The sequence below is a fragment of the Antedon mediterranea genome, chromosome 6 (genome assembly GCF_964355755.1).
Source record: "Antedon mediterranea chromosome 6, ecAntMedi1.1, whole genome shotgun sequence".
Taxonomy (NCBI): domain Eukaryota; kingdom Metazoa; phylum Echinodermata; class Crinoidea; order Comatulida; family Antedonidae; genus Antedon; species Antedon mediterranea.
In genome coordinates, this window is record NC_092675.1 from 30,827,230 (window position 1) to 30,845,225 (window position 17,996).

Here is a 17,996-nt window from a genome sequence, read left to right on the forward strand (position 1 = left end):
AGGTATTGCCAGTAAAGCCATAATAGAGAATAGAAGGTTTTAACCGTATATTTATTCATTTTGCTAAAATTGTAATATTACTGTAATACTATTAACATAGAAACTTTATAAATAAAATCAATAACAAATTGTTTTCTTTTCAAATATAACAAAATATAAAGCATGTTTAACATTTCTCTGGCAACGGGCACAAAGATTTTAGCAGAAGTAAGTGTGACACGGTGATTTACTGATTTCACAACACACATGTTGACAAATGTTACAGATTTAAAATACATTACAAAATGCCAAAAGTCAAAAGCGAAAAAAAGTCTCGGGTTCATCAACAGGTTGTTAAACAAGGTATTTATTTTATATGTTAAATTTTATAAAATCTATGATATGTATTTATGTAGGCTGACGTCTAGGCCAGGTCTGGTAGAGAGGTCATGTCTCCTGCCTTGTCTGTTCTGTTCGGTCGTGTCAAAATGTAAACACAGGAAGTGATCCCAATTTGTTATTTTATTATCAGTATTTGACGTTGTGAGTAGGATCTCTTGTCAGTATACAGTACGGTATTATTAATACTCTAAACGGCACGGCACTTTTGTTTTGTACTGTCTAAATCTTATTTTTAGATATTATTATTAGGTACAAAAATTATATATTCTGCTTTTCATACATTGTTTTTCGTGGAAGAGAGATGGTATGGGGTTTGCAGCAGCACAGGGCGGAATGATATATGATGGTTCAAAGCCCATTGCTACAATTTTTTTTACACTCAACATTGCCTAGAGGGATGTTTTTTTGTATTAATTAAGACACAATCTTCTAATGGATAAGTCTTGAAAACTGTGCATGCTTGATAGATTGTCGTCAGCATATTCTTATGACTCATTTCTTCATCTGTTAAATAGGAATTATGTTTAACACTGGAGTTGGACAGCACATACTCAAGAATCCATTGATTGTAGATAACATGATAGAGAAGGTAATCACATCATCTGTTTAATAATTACGGTATTATTATTTTGGCTTTTTTTTTATGTGGTCCATATATAATAATATTGTTATACTATAGTCCTCCATATTTATTAAAAAATTATATGTTAATATTTCAGACATTACAAGTTATTTAAAACATTGTTAAATGTTCATTTCTTTACTTTTAGGCTGCATTAAGAAACACAGACATCTGCTTAGAAGTGGGTCCTGGTACTGGCAACATGACAGTAAAGTTATTAGAAAAAGCAAAAAAGGTTTGTAAACATACTGAGACATAATTGTTTGAAGGTTTGCATTGCGAAATCAAATGTTGATATAAAGTTTGCGGTACACCACGTATATTAGTTCTGAAAAGAACTGTTGAGTTTCTTGACGTTTCAATCAATATACTTTGATCATCCTCAGGAGTGAGTAAGTGAGACAATTATCCATTTCTTTCACATTTTCACCTTTTTATCACTTTGATTCATTAAATAAAGGGCAATGCATATCATAATGTCCCCAAAGAATGTAAAATATTGAATGTCCGTGAGCAGCAATTTACCAGTGTACTCATTATCACCTTTTTGGTTTCCATTTTAATGTTTATAACAATGTAAACTAATACATTTTAACAGGTAATTGCATGTGAGTTGGATCCTAGGTTAGTTGCAGAATTACAGAAGAGAGTACAAACAACGTAAGTGGATGAAACTATGCACTTGTTACCGTGTTTATTTTAAATCTTTGGGTCGTATTTTTAAATGATTTGTAATACGTAAACTTGGGAGAATTGCATATTCTTTAATCTTGAATAAGTACATTGTAATCATGTAAATTTGTTTTTATTAAAAATGTTAAAAAGGAAAATAGTAAGTAAAAAAAGTAACCAACCTGATCTCTCATTTGTATTTATTTATAACTTCAGAAATGATTTGTATTGAAGAGCCAAACATTTAGACCCTTTTCCTAATTGTTTCAACTGGAAGTGTAGAACTTTAAATTTAATTATCTGGATTGTTGTTACTGCTGTGATGGGACAATGCATACTAATACTACCTACCTTGTGCATCTTTTCAGACCTTTAGCTGCCAAACTGAATGTAATTGTTGGTGATGTACTAAAGACAGATTTACCATTTTTTGATATCTGTGTTGCTAATCTTCCATATCAGATATCATCACCGTTCGTCTTCAAACTTCTACTTCATCGGCCTTTCTTTAGGTTTGTAATCTGTTTGTTAATTTGTCTATTCCATCATTCTGCTATACAGTACTACAAACATTAGTAGCTATATAGTATAGTATATTACTGAAATAGACAATCTCTTTTCATTTATATTAAATTAAACATGATCACAATTGATAAAATAATGAAATAGAATTTTAGAACTGGTATCTTGAAAGTAAATAAATTAGCTGTAAGACCAATTAAAATACAAGACATATAAAACATGTTGACAAATAAACTAATAACATACACTGTGTTTTAACAGATGTGCAGTACTAATGTTCCAGCAGGAATTTGCTCAGCGTCTTGTAGCACAACCTGGAGACAAACTTTACTGCCGACTGTCAATAAATACACAATTGCTAGCAAGAGTTGATCATCTCATGAAGGTAAGTGCCAAATTTATTTGAATAAAAACCCTGGGGCGTTTATTTTTTACGAGGGCGATAAAAATTGTATTAAAATGCTAGGTAAATTTTAGATCATAGCAGTCAGGAAAATCTACTGCAAATAGAAATGTGTTGTAATACAATATTGTGTATATAATGCATGTGGCAGGGCGTTTATACGAGGAAATAAATAAAGGCCATGTGGTGTTTATTTGACTGGGTCGTTTATTCGAGTGATGCTTTAATCAAAGCGATGCCTTTATTAGAATAAATATGGTAATCATCAATTAATAAAGCAGTATTTCAATTATGTACTTAATAATAGTATCATTTTTCAACAGGTTGGTAAGAACAACTTCAGGCCACCACCAAAAGTTGAGTCAAGTGTCATCAGACTTGAACCCCGCAATCCTCCACCACCAATCAACTTTCAGGTATTGTTATCTGTCATCTTTTGTCATTACCATAATTATTTTCTTTTAATCATCATCATTGCACACTCAAAGAACATGCAATGTTTTTAATGCAAAAATTAAATAAAATTAGAGGCCCGGGATTGGATTATATTTTGGTCATCACATCAAGACATCGTCAACATTTAAGCTATTTAATCCTTACAATAACATTAGATAATATTGGTCTTTTTGCATCTACAGTAGCTTCCATCTTTCCAATTGCCTTGTCATTTTACTGGCCATAAGGAGAGAGTGTGCTGAAAAAGTGTGTATAGTATTTTCCCAACCAGTAATGTATACATTGGGGGGAAAAGGAATCTTTGTGTAACAATCCTGCCTATGGGCTTGCACATTGTTATCATCACTGTTATAATCTATCATCTGACTTATCCACCATCATTTACTTCACATGTTCTATGTGATGACCCACATTATAACCGTATTAGGTTACACATGAATGATAAATGAATAATATATATTTGACATCTTAGGAATGGGATGGATTGGTGAGGATAGCGTTTGTGAGGAAAAACAAGACTTTAATGGCATCATTTAAGTGAGTGCTATATTTTAATTTTCTTTCATTGTGTAAAGCTTGGTCTACACTATCAAACTTTATATGACAAAAAATGTGATGTGCCCATATATAGACATGATGATGTCATATCACTACCATATTTGGGCATATCACTACCATACTTTTTTTCAAACAAGTTGATAGTGTAGACAGAGCTTTAAGAGAATAATAATGTTACCAATGTGATGAAGGTTTTATGGGACTAGTGCGAACAGTGTGGGACATGGAAAACACTAGATAACAACTCATTGTTATTAATTTCAGGACAAAATCTGTACTTGAAATGCTTGAAAAGAACTACAGAATTCATTGCTCTATGAACAACATTGTGAGTATATACAACATAAGTACTGTATATGATTAAAAATCAAAGAGCTGCATAGGCAGAGTAGATAGAAAAAAGCAAACTCTAAAAACTGCCTCAATATAAATGTATTAACACTACATGTTTCAGTCATAGCTCATCATCAGGTGCCTCAATATAATGTATTAACACTACATGTTTCAGGCATAGCTCATCATCAGGTGCCTCAATATAAATGTATTAACACTACATGTTTCAGGCATAGCTCATCATCAGGTGCCTCAATATAAATGTATTAACACTACATGTTTCAGGCATAGCTCATCATCAGGTGCCTCAATATAAATGTATTAACACTACATGTTTCAGGCATAGCTCATCATCAGGTGCCTCAATATAAATGTATTAACACTACACGTTTCAGGCATAGCTCATCATCAGGTGCCTCAATATAAATGTATTAACACTACATGTTTCAGGCATAGCTCATCATCAGGTGCCTCAATATAAATGTATTAACACTACATGTTTCAGGCATAGCTCATAATCAGGTGCCTCAATATAAATGTATTAACACTACATGTTTCAGGCATAGCTCATCATCAGGTGCCTCAATATAAATGTATTAACACTACATGTTTCAGGCATAGCTCATCATCAGGTGCCTCAATATAAATGTATTAACACTACATGTTTCAGGCATAGCTCATCATCAGGTGCCTCAATATAAATGTATTAACACTACATGTTTCAGGCATAGCTCATCATCAGGTGCCTCAATATAAATGTATTAACACTACACGTTTCAGGCATAGCTCATCATCAGGTGCCTCAATATAAATGTATTAACACTACATGTTTCAGGCATAGCTCATCATCAGGTGCCTCAATATAAATGTATTAACACTACATGTTTCAGGCATAGCTCATAATCAGGTGCCTCAATATAAATGTATTAACACTACATGTTTCAGTCATAGCTCATCATCAGGTGCCTCAATATAAATGTATTAACACTACATGTTTCAGTCATAGCTCATCATCAGGTGCCTCAATATAAATGTATTAACACTACATGTTTCAGGCATAGCTCATCATCAGGTGCCTCAATATAAATGTATTAACACTACATGTTTCAGTCATAGCTCATCATCAGGTGCCTCAATATAAATGTATTAACACTACATGTTTCAGTCATAGCTCATCATCAGGTGCCTCAATATAAATGTATTAACACTACATGTTTCAGGCATAGCTCATCATCAGGTGCCTCAATATAAATGTATTAACACTACATGTTTCAGTCATAGCTCATCATCATGTCCCTTATAATAAACATAAGTACATTATATTGTTTTAGTAATGTGTAGTTATTTTATGTATTTTTTTTTTACAGAAAATTGAAGATAATCTAAATATGAAGGAAAAGGTGTCTGATTTACTAACAAAGAATTCATTTGATAAAATGAGAGCCAGGTTAATGGATATAGACGATTTCTTACGGTAAGATTTTATTTCTAATTATCAAACTTGTATTTGATCACAAACTTTGTTGACTTTCACACTTTTGAAATTGATAACTCTCCCATACCAGAACATCTAATGTTGCTAGCAGCCTATACAATGAGATTATATTAAATATTAGGTTGCTTTTGATTTGTATCCATATAAAAATTAAAAGACAAAATGTTAATGACACATGAGTAAGTGGCCAAGCAGTTAAGACAGTGGAACCGTAATTACGTAGCCATAACATCGGCATGGGTTCAAGGCTCACTCACTCAATGTTTCTGGTGGTAGAACAAGTCTTCGCAGATAAGGACTATAAACCGTAGGTCCAGTGTACACATCTAGACACTTTAAGAAACTAGTACATCTTTTGAGACAAGTAGGGTGTACCCCGGTGTACTAGTACATCACAGCCACTGATCATAACTGAGCACTCTGGGATATTAGGCTAAATAAATAATAACAAGCATTCCTTATTTTCAGGTTACTGCAACTTTTCAATTCAGAAGGAATCCACTTTTCATGATCAACTAAGCTTGTGATTTCGCAATTGACTGTTAAAATTATCAAAATGGTGATTATTACATACCAGTACCAACCATGTAAAATTATTTTAGAACACCATCAGTTGGGATTTCATTGGATAGAACAGAAGAGTTGAAATTATGTACTTACCAAATATATAGCATTAATGATCAAATGCTGTATGGTTGAATTGGTAAGGCAAAATGACATCGCGGTATATGAATTTCTTGTGCAAATTCAAAGCAACAAAAATATTTCATCACCAACCAGACTGTTTGATTACTAATATGTTCTTCCACTAATTGCAGTATGCCACAGTTTTTAGAATTGAAACAAATGACAGAAGTTTATTGATACTTTTAAATGAACTGTTTTAATAACAACAACACACCATTAACAAGCAGAAAAGAAGAAAGAACGTTGAGGTTTATGTTTATTAATAGCTTCATTAATAATTACAAACTCAGAAGAAAGTGAGGAAAGTGGTGTATGCCAAATTATTTTGTCATCTTCAGTTCAAAATGTAGAATCACAAATGACTTATTTCACTTTCTTAATATTATATTTTAAACATGTAGTTTATTTTTATTTTCTTTCAACTTAATATTGAATGTTGAAAGATGAATAAAAGAATGAAAGAAATGAAAAATTGTCTTTGTTTTGTTCAAGCACCTCAATAAATTAACAATAGAATAAAAATGATCAATGGTCGAATTAAGTACTGGAACTGGATTAAGTACTGGATCTGGATTAAGTACTGGATCTGAATTAAGTACTGGATTAAGTACTGGATCAGGATTAAGTACTGGATTAAGTACTGGATCTGGTACAAGATCTTTTGCCAAGGGGTTCATATTGTTCACTATAATATGAAAAAGATTTATAAGAAAAAGATTAATATGAAAAAGATTAATAAAAAAAAGATTAATATGAAAAAGATTGATAAGGAAAAGATTAATAAGATAAAGTTTAATAAGAAAAAGATTAATAATCTTTGATATAGAATTTTATATAAATATCTCTGGTGCTTTGGGTTCCTAAATGTTGGTACCAGGGTTTCCTCAATAAGTAACACTGAACTGATTACCAGTAGCCACCACATTAACCGATTTGTAATGGTATTCATTTAAGATAGAAGTTTGTTATCATATTGGTCCTGAGCCGCCTGTGAATGATGATGTATGTGATCTGGACCTATATTATAATACTATAAGAATGTGAAAGGGTCTACAGAGGAGTAGCTGTGAGACCTTTTCCTAGCTGAGTCCTGTATATACCTTTCTAAATTGAGGAGGTACAGTAATGCTATTATTTTGCTTTATTAACCCCTTCCATTAGTTCCATTCTTCTTCATAATTTTTCGAATAGAGAATGTGATTCAGTAAGTTAAATTAATTATCATTTAATGTTCTGTGTTCCTAAATCATCAAGTAAATTGACTTGCTATCTGTATATAATTCTTTACGTTCAACCATTCTTGAGTAATGTGCGACGTTTTGACTTGTAATGCTTCTAGAAATTCACATTCATTCACAAATAATTATCACATTTGTGGATGTTTTTAGGTTCTATAAGAGAACAGTTTACCCAATGTTTCACGCTCTGTCTATTAAACCAGTTTGACAAAAAAAGGTGTGATGTGCCCAAATATGGTAGAGGATGGTTAAATAATGGTAGTGATATGACATCATCATGTCCATATATGGGCATTTCACATTTTTCACATCAAGTTTAGTGGGATTGAGTACATATAGTAAACTTCCCTTCATATCCTGGGGAGTTGCACTTGGGTCATGTTATTCTGTTTTGTCAGCTAAAATTAAATTTTAAATAAATACAATTTTATATCATTTTTTGTTATACTATATTATGTTACTCCCTCATTTGAAAATACACTGGATCCAACGTTGTTGGCCCAAACACTGGATCCAACGCTGTTGGCGCAAATGTTTGTGTATATTGATACAACAATTGTACAACTGAATAAAAAGACTCGCAGACATTATTTTGTAAAGATAAAAAAACGTACATGGGTACTTGAATTTATTGTTTCCCTCTAGGCTACAACGGGAAGCACTACAACATAGGGTTTGTTGTTATTGGGTTTAATACGCTACTACAATTTGTAAACAAGTTTCACAGAAAGACAATACACAATAACAAAAAAAATACAACCATTACATTATTGTGCTAATTTGATTTGGGGAAAGTAGGGGAGAGGTCTTGCTCTGAATTTAGACTAAAACCAATCTACAATAATTAAACACCCAAAAATGATTGATGATTGGTATGTACAGCTATGGTACACATTCGCTCAATGTAACATAAAATGCTCTCTAGATGACTAGACTGGAATCATTAGACCACCGAGCTTGATAGTCCAAGTCTGTAGTAGGTACAGCAAATTATAATGATAGTGTAAGATGTTTCTTTTACTATTGACTACTTACAACACTAGTATCACCAGCAGCCTATTTCATATAAGAAAAAACCATTCAAAAATAATATTTTTAGTTTTTAGTATAGTAATGAATTTTAGTGTACAGTTGTATGGTGAAAAACCATGTGCCAATATTATAAAAGCAATGCAAATCTAGTTTAACCATTGAATTGATTTATCTACATAATTGTATAACCTATTCACAATCCCTTTAAAACATGTTACACAATTAAACCCAATCTGTTAACATAAAGAAAATAAATATATTATACAGGTAGTTCAGAAGAGAATGCAAATGTGCCATCAACTAGGTGCATTTAGATTCCCTCTAAACTCTGGTTTAAACCCCCTGCCCTCTTCACAACCCCAATCCTCCTGAGTAACAAGGTGAAAACAATTAAAGTGAAAACACCTCACGACCAGTAATGCTGGCAATAGAATCATATCTTTATATACATCATTAGACTAATTCCATTGTACATAGATGAGATTAAAGAATATTAATTAGAAGAATAGATCATTGCAAATTATTAAAAAATTCTTAATTTTCTTTGGATGAACAACTGAAAGCAAAATGTACGTTAAAAAATTACTGGCAAACGTCTATTACTATGCAATGCAACCAGCTAAACAATACTAAAGCAGAAAGTGCACTACTTGGGAAACCTGGTTGTTGGCAGATCACAAAACTTTGATTCAAAAGATTGTAAAATTAAAAAAAACACTACAATTGTCGCAATAATGTGGATAAAAAGTGTTTACTTCTTTCAGTGCATTTTAATGAAACACTTTCAATTTGCTCTATCTACAAATTTTATTTACAGTCCTACTACTTATAGAAAACAGTTATCTATCGAAAATCTATTATGTACAAAGGTTACACTAGTCAGACTGTTTAAATACAAAGACAATAGTTACAGTCTTAAAACATACAGTTAAAAACACACAAAGTGTAATGTAAAAATATCGGTGCTGAGCTGGAGAAACATTATCTTTATGGAGATTTTTAATTTTGAAAGAACAATTGAAAAATAAAAGACAAGTAAAGGGGTAAAGTGGTTATGATAACTAAACTGGAATAGACGTATCATAAACCATTCATTCTAACTAGAAACATAGCTTCTATCTATTTCTCCGTTTTAACAACAAACTGATTTTTGATGCATTTGTTTTATCATAGCACCGGTTGCCTTTTGAGAAGCAAATACTGTTATAACTTTCAACATTCTTTGGAAAAATTTTGTTGATCAATAAATATTAATGTTTAAAATACCGCTGTTATTACTAAAAAGTCCATGTATACAATTAAACGAGATCAGCATTGCGTTAACAGATTACAACATAATTTTAACCAAGATTTCTTTTATGATTAAAAGCTACATAAAATATGAACTATAATACATTATCATAAAGTTATGAACATTTCAAAAATAAAACTTTGTTTTACATAAGAGAACATTATGCATACCTGATTATTATTTAAGCATGGACTTATAAGTCCATGGTTTAAGAGTGCATTGTTGACTACTTTCTAATTACTGGGTCAAAGTTGATGGTATCCTGGCGACAGATTAGCTTTGTCAACGCTAAACGTACATCATTTCAACTGGCTTAGTATACATTGAGATTTACAAATGTTTGCAAAAATAAAATATGTTAAAAATTGAAGATTGTACCTAATTCTACATAAAATAACCATTTGAGTTCAAATCTAGGAGCAGAAGCAGACAATTGAATTACTGTATAAAAGAAAATATATGTTGGGAAACATTACATTGTGCACCATCATGTTTACAGTGAATACTCATTTGTGGGTTTTCATGCTTTATATATAAATACTCTCTTTCAGTTCACTAAAATATAGTGACAGCTTTTTACGAAATGTAAAATATCTAAGCCTTAAAACATGTCAAAGGTCATGTAACTACCACTGGTCGTAAATAAAAGAAAGCTAACAACATTTGGGAAAGGATAGGTTGACAAAATGTATTAAACTCTATGTTAATAATAAGCTTAGCTTTCACATAAATAACTTAATCATTTGGTTACTACATTTAACCATTGGCACTAATCAGCCACTATACACACCCCACTACAAAGCTATGTCTGCAGCATTATTAACTGATAAAATTATTATTACCTTTATATATTATCATCCATCACCATACCTCTTTACAATAAACATAGTATAAACCAAAATGCCTGCAAAAACTCACTATAAGTGGTGGTAGTACACCAATATGTGTTTGTACACATTATGCATGTTGAGTATTACTGTTTTCAGATGTTATTAGCAACCAAATTGTCATTAAACACTCAAATAATTTAAGCTGTTTAATTGTCGTCAGAGGTACACTTATTGTCTGACATTATTAATGTACTTTATACACCCAATACCATAATCTGTCTCTTCTGCTAGCAATACCCATAATGCATGGTCGCATGCTATCACTACCCATAATGCTTGGTTACATTATCTGTACACATGTTCACGATAATTTCAATTTTATCATGATCAATAAATAAACTCTATTTTTCCTGCAGATACACTTTTTGGATACATTAAACATTTGGTTCATACAAGTTACATAGATTATTGCAGTTTTACTCCACTTTGTATTTTTTTTAAACTGGTTTATATTATGCCAAACTTGAATTTTTATTTACAATCCTCCTCCAATACATTTACTTTAATTAAAATATAGTTGACTCAAAGTATAAACCATTTCACTGTTTGTTGTTAATGCTAAATAACCACCCCACCAAATGCCCTTCAAATTAATCAAATACTTAGGGAGATTCAGAATAATCTGAGCCTGTTGTTAATATACAGTAGTTTGTGCATTATTAATCCACAAATTCTGATTTCTACTTTGGATCCTAGAAAAAGAGCGACATAACGCCTTTGGCAAGGTTTCCATACATGTTTATATATATATATATTCATTTATATATTTTCAATTTATATATTAAAAAAGAAATCATGCCATAGTTGGCCGACGACGAAGACAGTACGCAAACAGTAGCAAAATACACAATTCAGTCTCTGCACTTTGTAAATAAATAAATGAATGATTGCATCACGTAATCACTGTGGTACTTGTACTGCTTCAGGCAATGATGGGTTCAATGTCCTACTATCAAATGGTATAGTGATAACACTTTGTATATTATTCATAGATGTTAGCCTAAAGTCGTGTCCTTGAATGTGTTTGGCTAAATCTACAGCAATATTGTTCGTTTCGTACGTTATTTGGTTGTCAGTGTCTACTTTTAAACGCTTCACTACCGTTCGATCCGCGTCATTATCCGTTAGAGGATGTTTAAGACTAGGTGCATTAAGAGGTGGTACGTCCAATGGCAGATTGCTGACTTGTAGTCCGCCAAGTTCAGGAGATGATGCTTCTCCCGATTTTAATTCTGGAATGCTTGCCTCATTTAAATTTGATGATTTATTTTGACGAATATTATCCACGATAGTTTGTGCAGGAGTTGGACTTGCTATCGTCTCAGCGTCGTCTAAGAATCGATCCATATAATCACTGAAAGAAAGTAGAATAAAAGAAATGTACAAGAGCCTCCAAAACTTACATTATCTGAAAGAACACAACATTTATTTTTATTTATTTAAAAAATATTTAGACAGGATAAAAACATATCAGGTATAGATATTGCACCTGCTTTACATATGGTCCTGTTTTTTGAGCAACATTAATTACAGACTTCCTGAACACCAATTATATTAGTTTACACTGAAATAACCATCACATTAAAATGAGCATGCCCAAACATCATCATACCCAGTACCGTTTTGATTTTACATTCATTCGGGAAACCACCTCACAACACCGTACACTACATCAGTACTTCTATGAATGGATGGCTAGTTGGTGACAAGAACGCTAGCTAGTTCATCATACCCAGTACCGTTTTGATTTTACGATCATTCAGGTGTACAGATATGCTACTACATCAGTATTCATTCGGGAAATTACCTCAAGTTCTATTGCTAAATTCATTTTTCCTTTCTGGCATTTTATTTTTTACTCTTAAATGCATTAAGATTATTCTTATCAACCATGCAGCACTTTCTACTTTTTAGTGATGTGATATTTATACTTACGTTATACCAGGATGAAGGTGATATTTTTTCTTAGATATTCTAGTTTGGTTTGCAAATACATCGTGTCTTACTGTCTTTTTCCACAGGTAATAAAACTGAACAAGTTCACCAACAGATCTTGTTTGAACCTGCATGGCAACAAAATTATATATAATACTAAGGCTGTGTTCACACTTTAAACTCAATTACATGTGTAACTTAAATTACTCTTGGGACTAACCGGACAAACTGTTTGGACTACAAAAAATGTAAACTGAAAAATGTACCCAATAAGGTCATGTTTCATGCATCTTTTTACACTAGTAAGGTCAAATTGCTGTGTTATTGTTTGTGGAGGATCACAAACAATTGAACATGAATAATGTCTAGGTATTAGAGAGCTTCCGATTTGCGATGACCAAAGTATGTCATGTTAATTCACTTATACAGGGATACTGTCAGGCATTTCCAAGTATGCCGGGTGAAGAATAGAGTGGTTGGAGTGGCTAAACAAATAAAGTCATACCTTGTGCTGCTTAATTAAATGGAAGTTTTTGCCATAAGACCTTAGTCCACTTTCAAAGAATCTACATTCATCTTCCGACCATAAGCTCATCTCATCTGTGATTGGTGGAATTTGAATCTTGTGTCTTCTCAGTGCTTCATCAACGTTATAGCCACATTGTAGTAGCACATACAAAACCTAATAAATAAAGGTTAAAATTGTAATCTAAAGCTCTGTCTACACTATCAAACTAGTTTGACACAAAAGTGCAACACCCCCAAATATGGGGTCCATAAATGAACACATCACATTTTTTTGCCACATAAAGTTTGATAGTGTAGAGATAGCTTTAGAAAACATGTATGCAGATGGTTTGTGGATTAGCATAACACAGCAATGTAATGTCCATTTGTACAATGGAACAACCCAATAAGGTTGATATTTCAACATGGACTTGAGACTGCAAATGTCCCCTACTTTCATCAATGGAACAACCCAATATTGGTTGATTGACTTCAACATGAACTTATTCTATTCTACATTTTATTTGGCTGTTTAACAACTATTTTCCTATAATGTCCAGATAACTGCCAAACTCATTGATTTATCCATAGCTACACAATAATACTCAATATATGCTATCAAATCAAATGTATTCATCTCATAAACAAAACAATACACATAACAAAAAGGAGTAAAACAAAGAAGATGAAAGGGACCTCCAGGAACCCCAGAGGTTTGTGACAGGAGAAACTAAAGTATATATCCTACCTTCTCATCATCCCTGGTGTGAGCTCCTTGTGGTACTGCTTCAAGTCCTTTAGCATTCGATGATGACGACGTCTGAATTTGATTTAAATATCTTTCAGTTTGGTCATCATCTAATTTACTAGGATCCCATAGAAGTCTGTCCTCATTCTCATATGCTATTGAAAGATTACAAGATAATATTATTTAGGTAAATAGAAAAAAATGTACTCAATGGTAGCAATAAGCACACAGGGTAAGGTATGTGAGCTTGGACATAGTAAGATGATCAACTATATTAAACAATGAAGTGATAGAAACAGTGGGTCAATTACAGAAGAAAAACAAAAATATCAATGTTGGGATTTATAGCGGGATGCTAACATTATTAGAATTGCCTTATTTTTCACATTTGTAACCATTTAAAGATGAAAAAAGTTATCTCAATAGGACCACATAGTATTTTTACATTAAATGTAGTTTGTGACCTTAAATTAGATCTAAAAAACGTAGGGAATGGGACTTACTTAAATTAAAAGATTATAGGCTTACCTGGAACATCATCATATGGAGATAGCCCATCAGGTATCGTGGCTTGGAAGTCTTCCCCAATATTAATTTCCTGAAAAATAATAAATTACCATAAAAAATGATATATCATACAATAATTTATTCATTAATATTGATATAAACCCAGCAATTAGTATAAAGCTAAAGTAGATTTATACCATAGTGACTGTATTTCACTATATAATGTGAATGCTAAGTGAATGTGGTTTATCAAGGATTTAAGTCAATGGAATAAATAGGGTGAATGAATATCACTGGCAAATAAGGACGTTTTATGTCAAGCTTTACTTATACTACTTTAAAGGGCTTGACTCATTGTATTGTCTCCTAAACTGAAACCTTTTTTCCCCTAATGTTTTTATTAAAATTAATCAGGAACTTGCTTCCCCTATCGAAATTCTTTTTACTGGACTGGGCGAAAGAAAGAAAGAAGAAGAAAAGTCAAACAAACTGTGTTGTTTTCTTTAGTAACTGCTAATGTAGGGAGGCAAGCTCTGTCTACACTATTATTAAACTTTATGTGACAACAAAATATAATGTGCCCATATATGGACATGATGATGTCATCACTACCATATTTGGGCATGTATTACTACCATATTTGTGCACATCACACTTTTTTTGTTTGATAGTGTCTAAGAGAGAGCTTAAGAAGTCTGGTGTGAATTCACATATGTAGTATAGTCACCAAGTGTGTTTACCTTTTTCCAGTCATGCTGTGGAATATATTCTGATCCTTCAGAACAACTATCTTCTTCATCTCCAGTGGTGTGGTGAGTGGTTGCTACAGAAAATGATATCATTAATTAGTTGAATGTACTTTAAAACTCTGTCTACACTATCAAACTAGTTTTTTTTTCACATTTTTTTGTCACATAAAGTTTGATAGTGTAGACAGAGCTTAAGGACAAATACATTGCATTTACATTTTTTTTAGGTAGGCCTAGGCTTTTTTTGTTGTTGCATCAATTATGTCATTTATTTATTTTTTTTATTTTTAAAAATCAAATCAAAATAGATACGGTTTTGTTGGTCTAACATTACCAAATTCATAATAATTCTTTTTTAATAACATTTTTTCTACAAATTAATTTGATTACTATGATTATTTTTAATTTCAGGAACACTGCAAATAAAACTAAATAATTCACTCACATCTAAGTAGTCTAGCTGTTGCCAATCCATCAGCACTGCGGTCTGTGAAGAAGTTGCTTTGTAACTCGTCTGGGCTGTGCTCTGGGAAGAAGTCGCTATGTAGGTCATCAGCATCTTCATCTCCAACACTGTTCACAAGGTCGTTGTCATCATTTGGCAGCAGGTCGCGAGCTATTTGTTCTTTATCTAGAGTCAGATCATTTGTTTCTAGTATTTCATCGGTGCTGTTATCAGTACTGTTAGCATCATCTTGTGCAGGTGAGGCATCTTGACGTCCACAGTACATTGCCATTAGTTCGTCCATTGGAATTTCAGCATCCTAAAACATTTTCAGTTTCAATAAATACATAAAGCTCTACATTTTTGTAACTTCAAAAGTTTCTGATTGAACAACCATTGTTAATTATTGTTGAAATAAAATTTAAATAAATGCTTATTTGTTTTTAGTAAAATGTAGCACTGACCACATACAAATTCTTTATATTATATTTGTAATAGATATTCAGGGTTTAGTGCTTGTATTTCTTGTCATTTCAATTGCTATATTTCTGGAATTTGTTGGTTTACTGCTTCTTAAAATATTTGTTACCTTTTCTAAATCGTCCAGTTCCTTCGCTGTATCACTTCCATCCTGGTTTTCTTCATCCTCTAACGTTCCCTCGTCATCGTAGTCGTGCACCATCATATCGGCTGTCATCTCAAAATCCCTATCTGGGCCCTCTGTTGAAATAATTACCAATATATCCTATTCATGTGTGGAAACCCAATTGTAATTTAATTATTATCAACAATAGCATGTGTATAGCACTTTTAACATACAATCAGCAGTTTGTCCCAAAGTGCTTAGAAATACAAAGCGAGATAAATAAATAATAGATTTGGATTACAAAGAAATAAAAAGGTTTTGCAAACAAAAATTCTTAGATTACATCTTCTTTAAATTGGTAAAAAAATATTTTTTTAGTCATATTTTTATTTGTAATCTCAGTAATTGATGTTATCACTTTGTACGTATTTTTTAAAATCATTTATTACTTTGTAAATATTTATTTTTGCAAATTCTGTCCCTATGTAAAAAAAAAGTTTAAGCACAGAAAATGACATTTATAAAGTTTTTAACAAACCTGGACTAGAGTCGCTCCCTACAGTTGGCTGAAAAAGAAATAAAAGTTTTAATGTCTTTATCCAATTATTGTTGTCTATTTGGGTCATTCCATGCCAAATCAACAAATCTGAACAAAATTTGGGCAGGTCACCTCTTAGATTTTACTGATTTTTTTTCCTAAGGTACCTCTATCTATATAATGAACACATGCAAAAAATTAGCCCTCAATTCCAAGTGGTTTCGGAAATATGGCCGTTTTAAATTTGGGCGTCTCGCCCCATTTTTCGTTCCAAAATCGCGGAGTTTAATATTTTGTGTTTTTGGAGGCTTATATTTCCGCAACGGACAAATATATTAAGCTGAAAATTGCTACATATGGATAATTCCCACTCAATAAACAGAATCTGGTGTAAAAAAAAAGTTATCTCTACTACTTTGGAAGATACAGCAGTCCGAAAACCCATTTTCGTTAAGCAAAATTAGCTTTTTTCGATTTTCGGCAGCCCTGTATACCCACATTAGCATTCATAGAGTGTTCAAACTTTTTAATTCTGTTATGTAAGTACATACATTTACTCTAAAAGAATAATATAGTATTTTAAAGCTGAAATAACAAAATAACTAGTACCCAAAGTATGGTCCGGGGGGAAAAACCATGAAAATAGCCCATTTTCTCGTTGACCTTTGACCCCGTAGATGGATCTTAACAAACTTCAAAATTGCGTTAATTATTAAATACATACCAGATCTATATCTGATTCAAATTTGAAATTTGCAACTCCACTGCTTCATGGTTATCTAAATTTTATAAATAGTGCTACTTTTTCATTTTTATATACTTTTTTTATACTATAGCCGTTTTTCGTACTTTTAGAGTTCTCTAAACTGATAATTAGAACTATTAACATTTTGAAATTAATCAGTCTTAGCTAACTTTTTGTGCTGATTCCAAAAATTTAAATAGATTTATCATTTCTTGTTTTATTCCTATTGATACTGGAGCCTAAAAATGATCGAAAATGAAATTTATAGGATTTCTTTGTTTATTGAAACCACTAACTACATGTCACTGGGTGGTATCCTTCAACCATGGACATACCCATGTCTGCCAAAAACATCAAAATGTGAAGCTTCTTATTGCAGCTCTTCCTAATAAACAAGAATACAAAGACCTGCTCGCAAGAATGGTATGCGACATAAGTAATCGGGACTGCATGATGCGGTCTTGTACCAACTGTCCTGGTAAAGCAGCCCTCATGAGCTATTTGTCGATGTCGCAAGTGTGCTCAGACTACGAAGTTGACATGGAGGATTCTGTTAATTACAAGCAATGGATGCACACAGACAGAACACAACTTGCATCTTTACAACTGTCAATTCAAGAACTCCTTTAGACACTATGCGATGCTTTAGATAAACT

At 32.3% G+C, this 17,996-nt stretch overlaps 2 protein-coding genes across 2 annotated transcripts; one reads left to right on the forward strand and one right to left on the reverse strand.

Moving 5' to 3' along the window:
- Window positions 1-80: 80 nt before the first annotated feature.
- Window positions 81-6,584, forward strand: LOC140051091 (dimethyladenosine transferase-like). The gene is made up of 11 exons (XM_072096183.1): window positions 81-342; window positions 897-970; window positions 1,152-1,238; window positions 1,602-1,663; window positions 2,044-2,187; window positions 2,459-2,582; window positions 2,924-3,016; window positions 3,529-3,593; window positions 3,879-3,942; window positions 5,315-5,421; window positions 5,911-6,584. Exons 1-11 carry the CDS (start codon window positions 285-287, stop codon window positions 5,951-5,953), a joined length of 921 nt encoding a protein of 306 aa, XP_071952284.1. The 5' UTR covers window positions 81-284; the 3' UTR covers window positions 5,954-6,584.
- Window positions 6,585-9,149: 2,565 nt separating this feature from the next.
- LOC140051463 (mesoderm induction early response protein 1-like) lies at window positions 9,150-16,638 on the reverse strand. Its single transcript, XM_072096682.1, has 9 exons — window positions 16,596-16,638; window positions 16,061-16,191; window positions 15,472-15,790; window positions 15,018-15,100; window positions 14,299-14,368; window positions 13,771-13,925; window positions 13,021-13,197; window positions 12,516-12,643; window positions 9,150-11,934 (listed from the first exon to the last, which is right to left on the reverse strand). Exons 2-9 carry the CDS (start codon window positions 16,166-16,168, stop codon window positions 11,481-11,483), a joined length of 1,494 nt encoding a protein of 497 aa, XP_071952783.1. The 5' UTR covers window positions 16,169-16,191; window positions 16,596-16,638; the 3' UTR covers window positions 9,150-11,480.
- Between the last annotated feature and the right edge of the window lie 1,358 nt (window positions 16,639-17,996).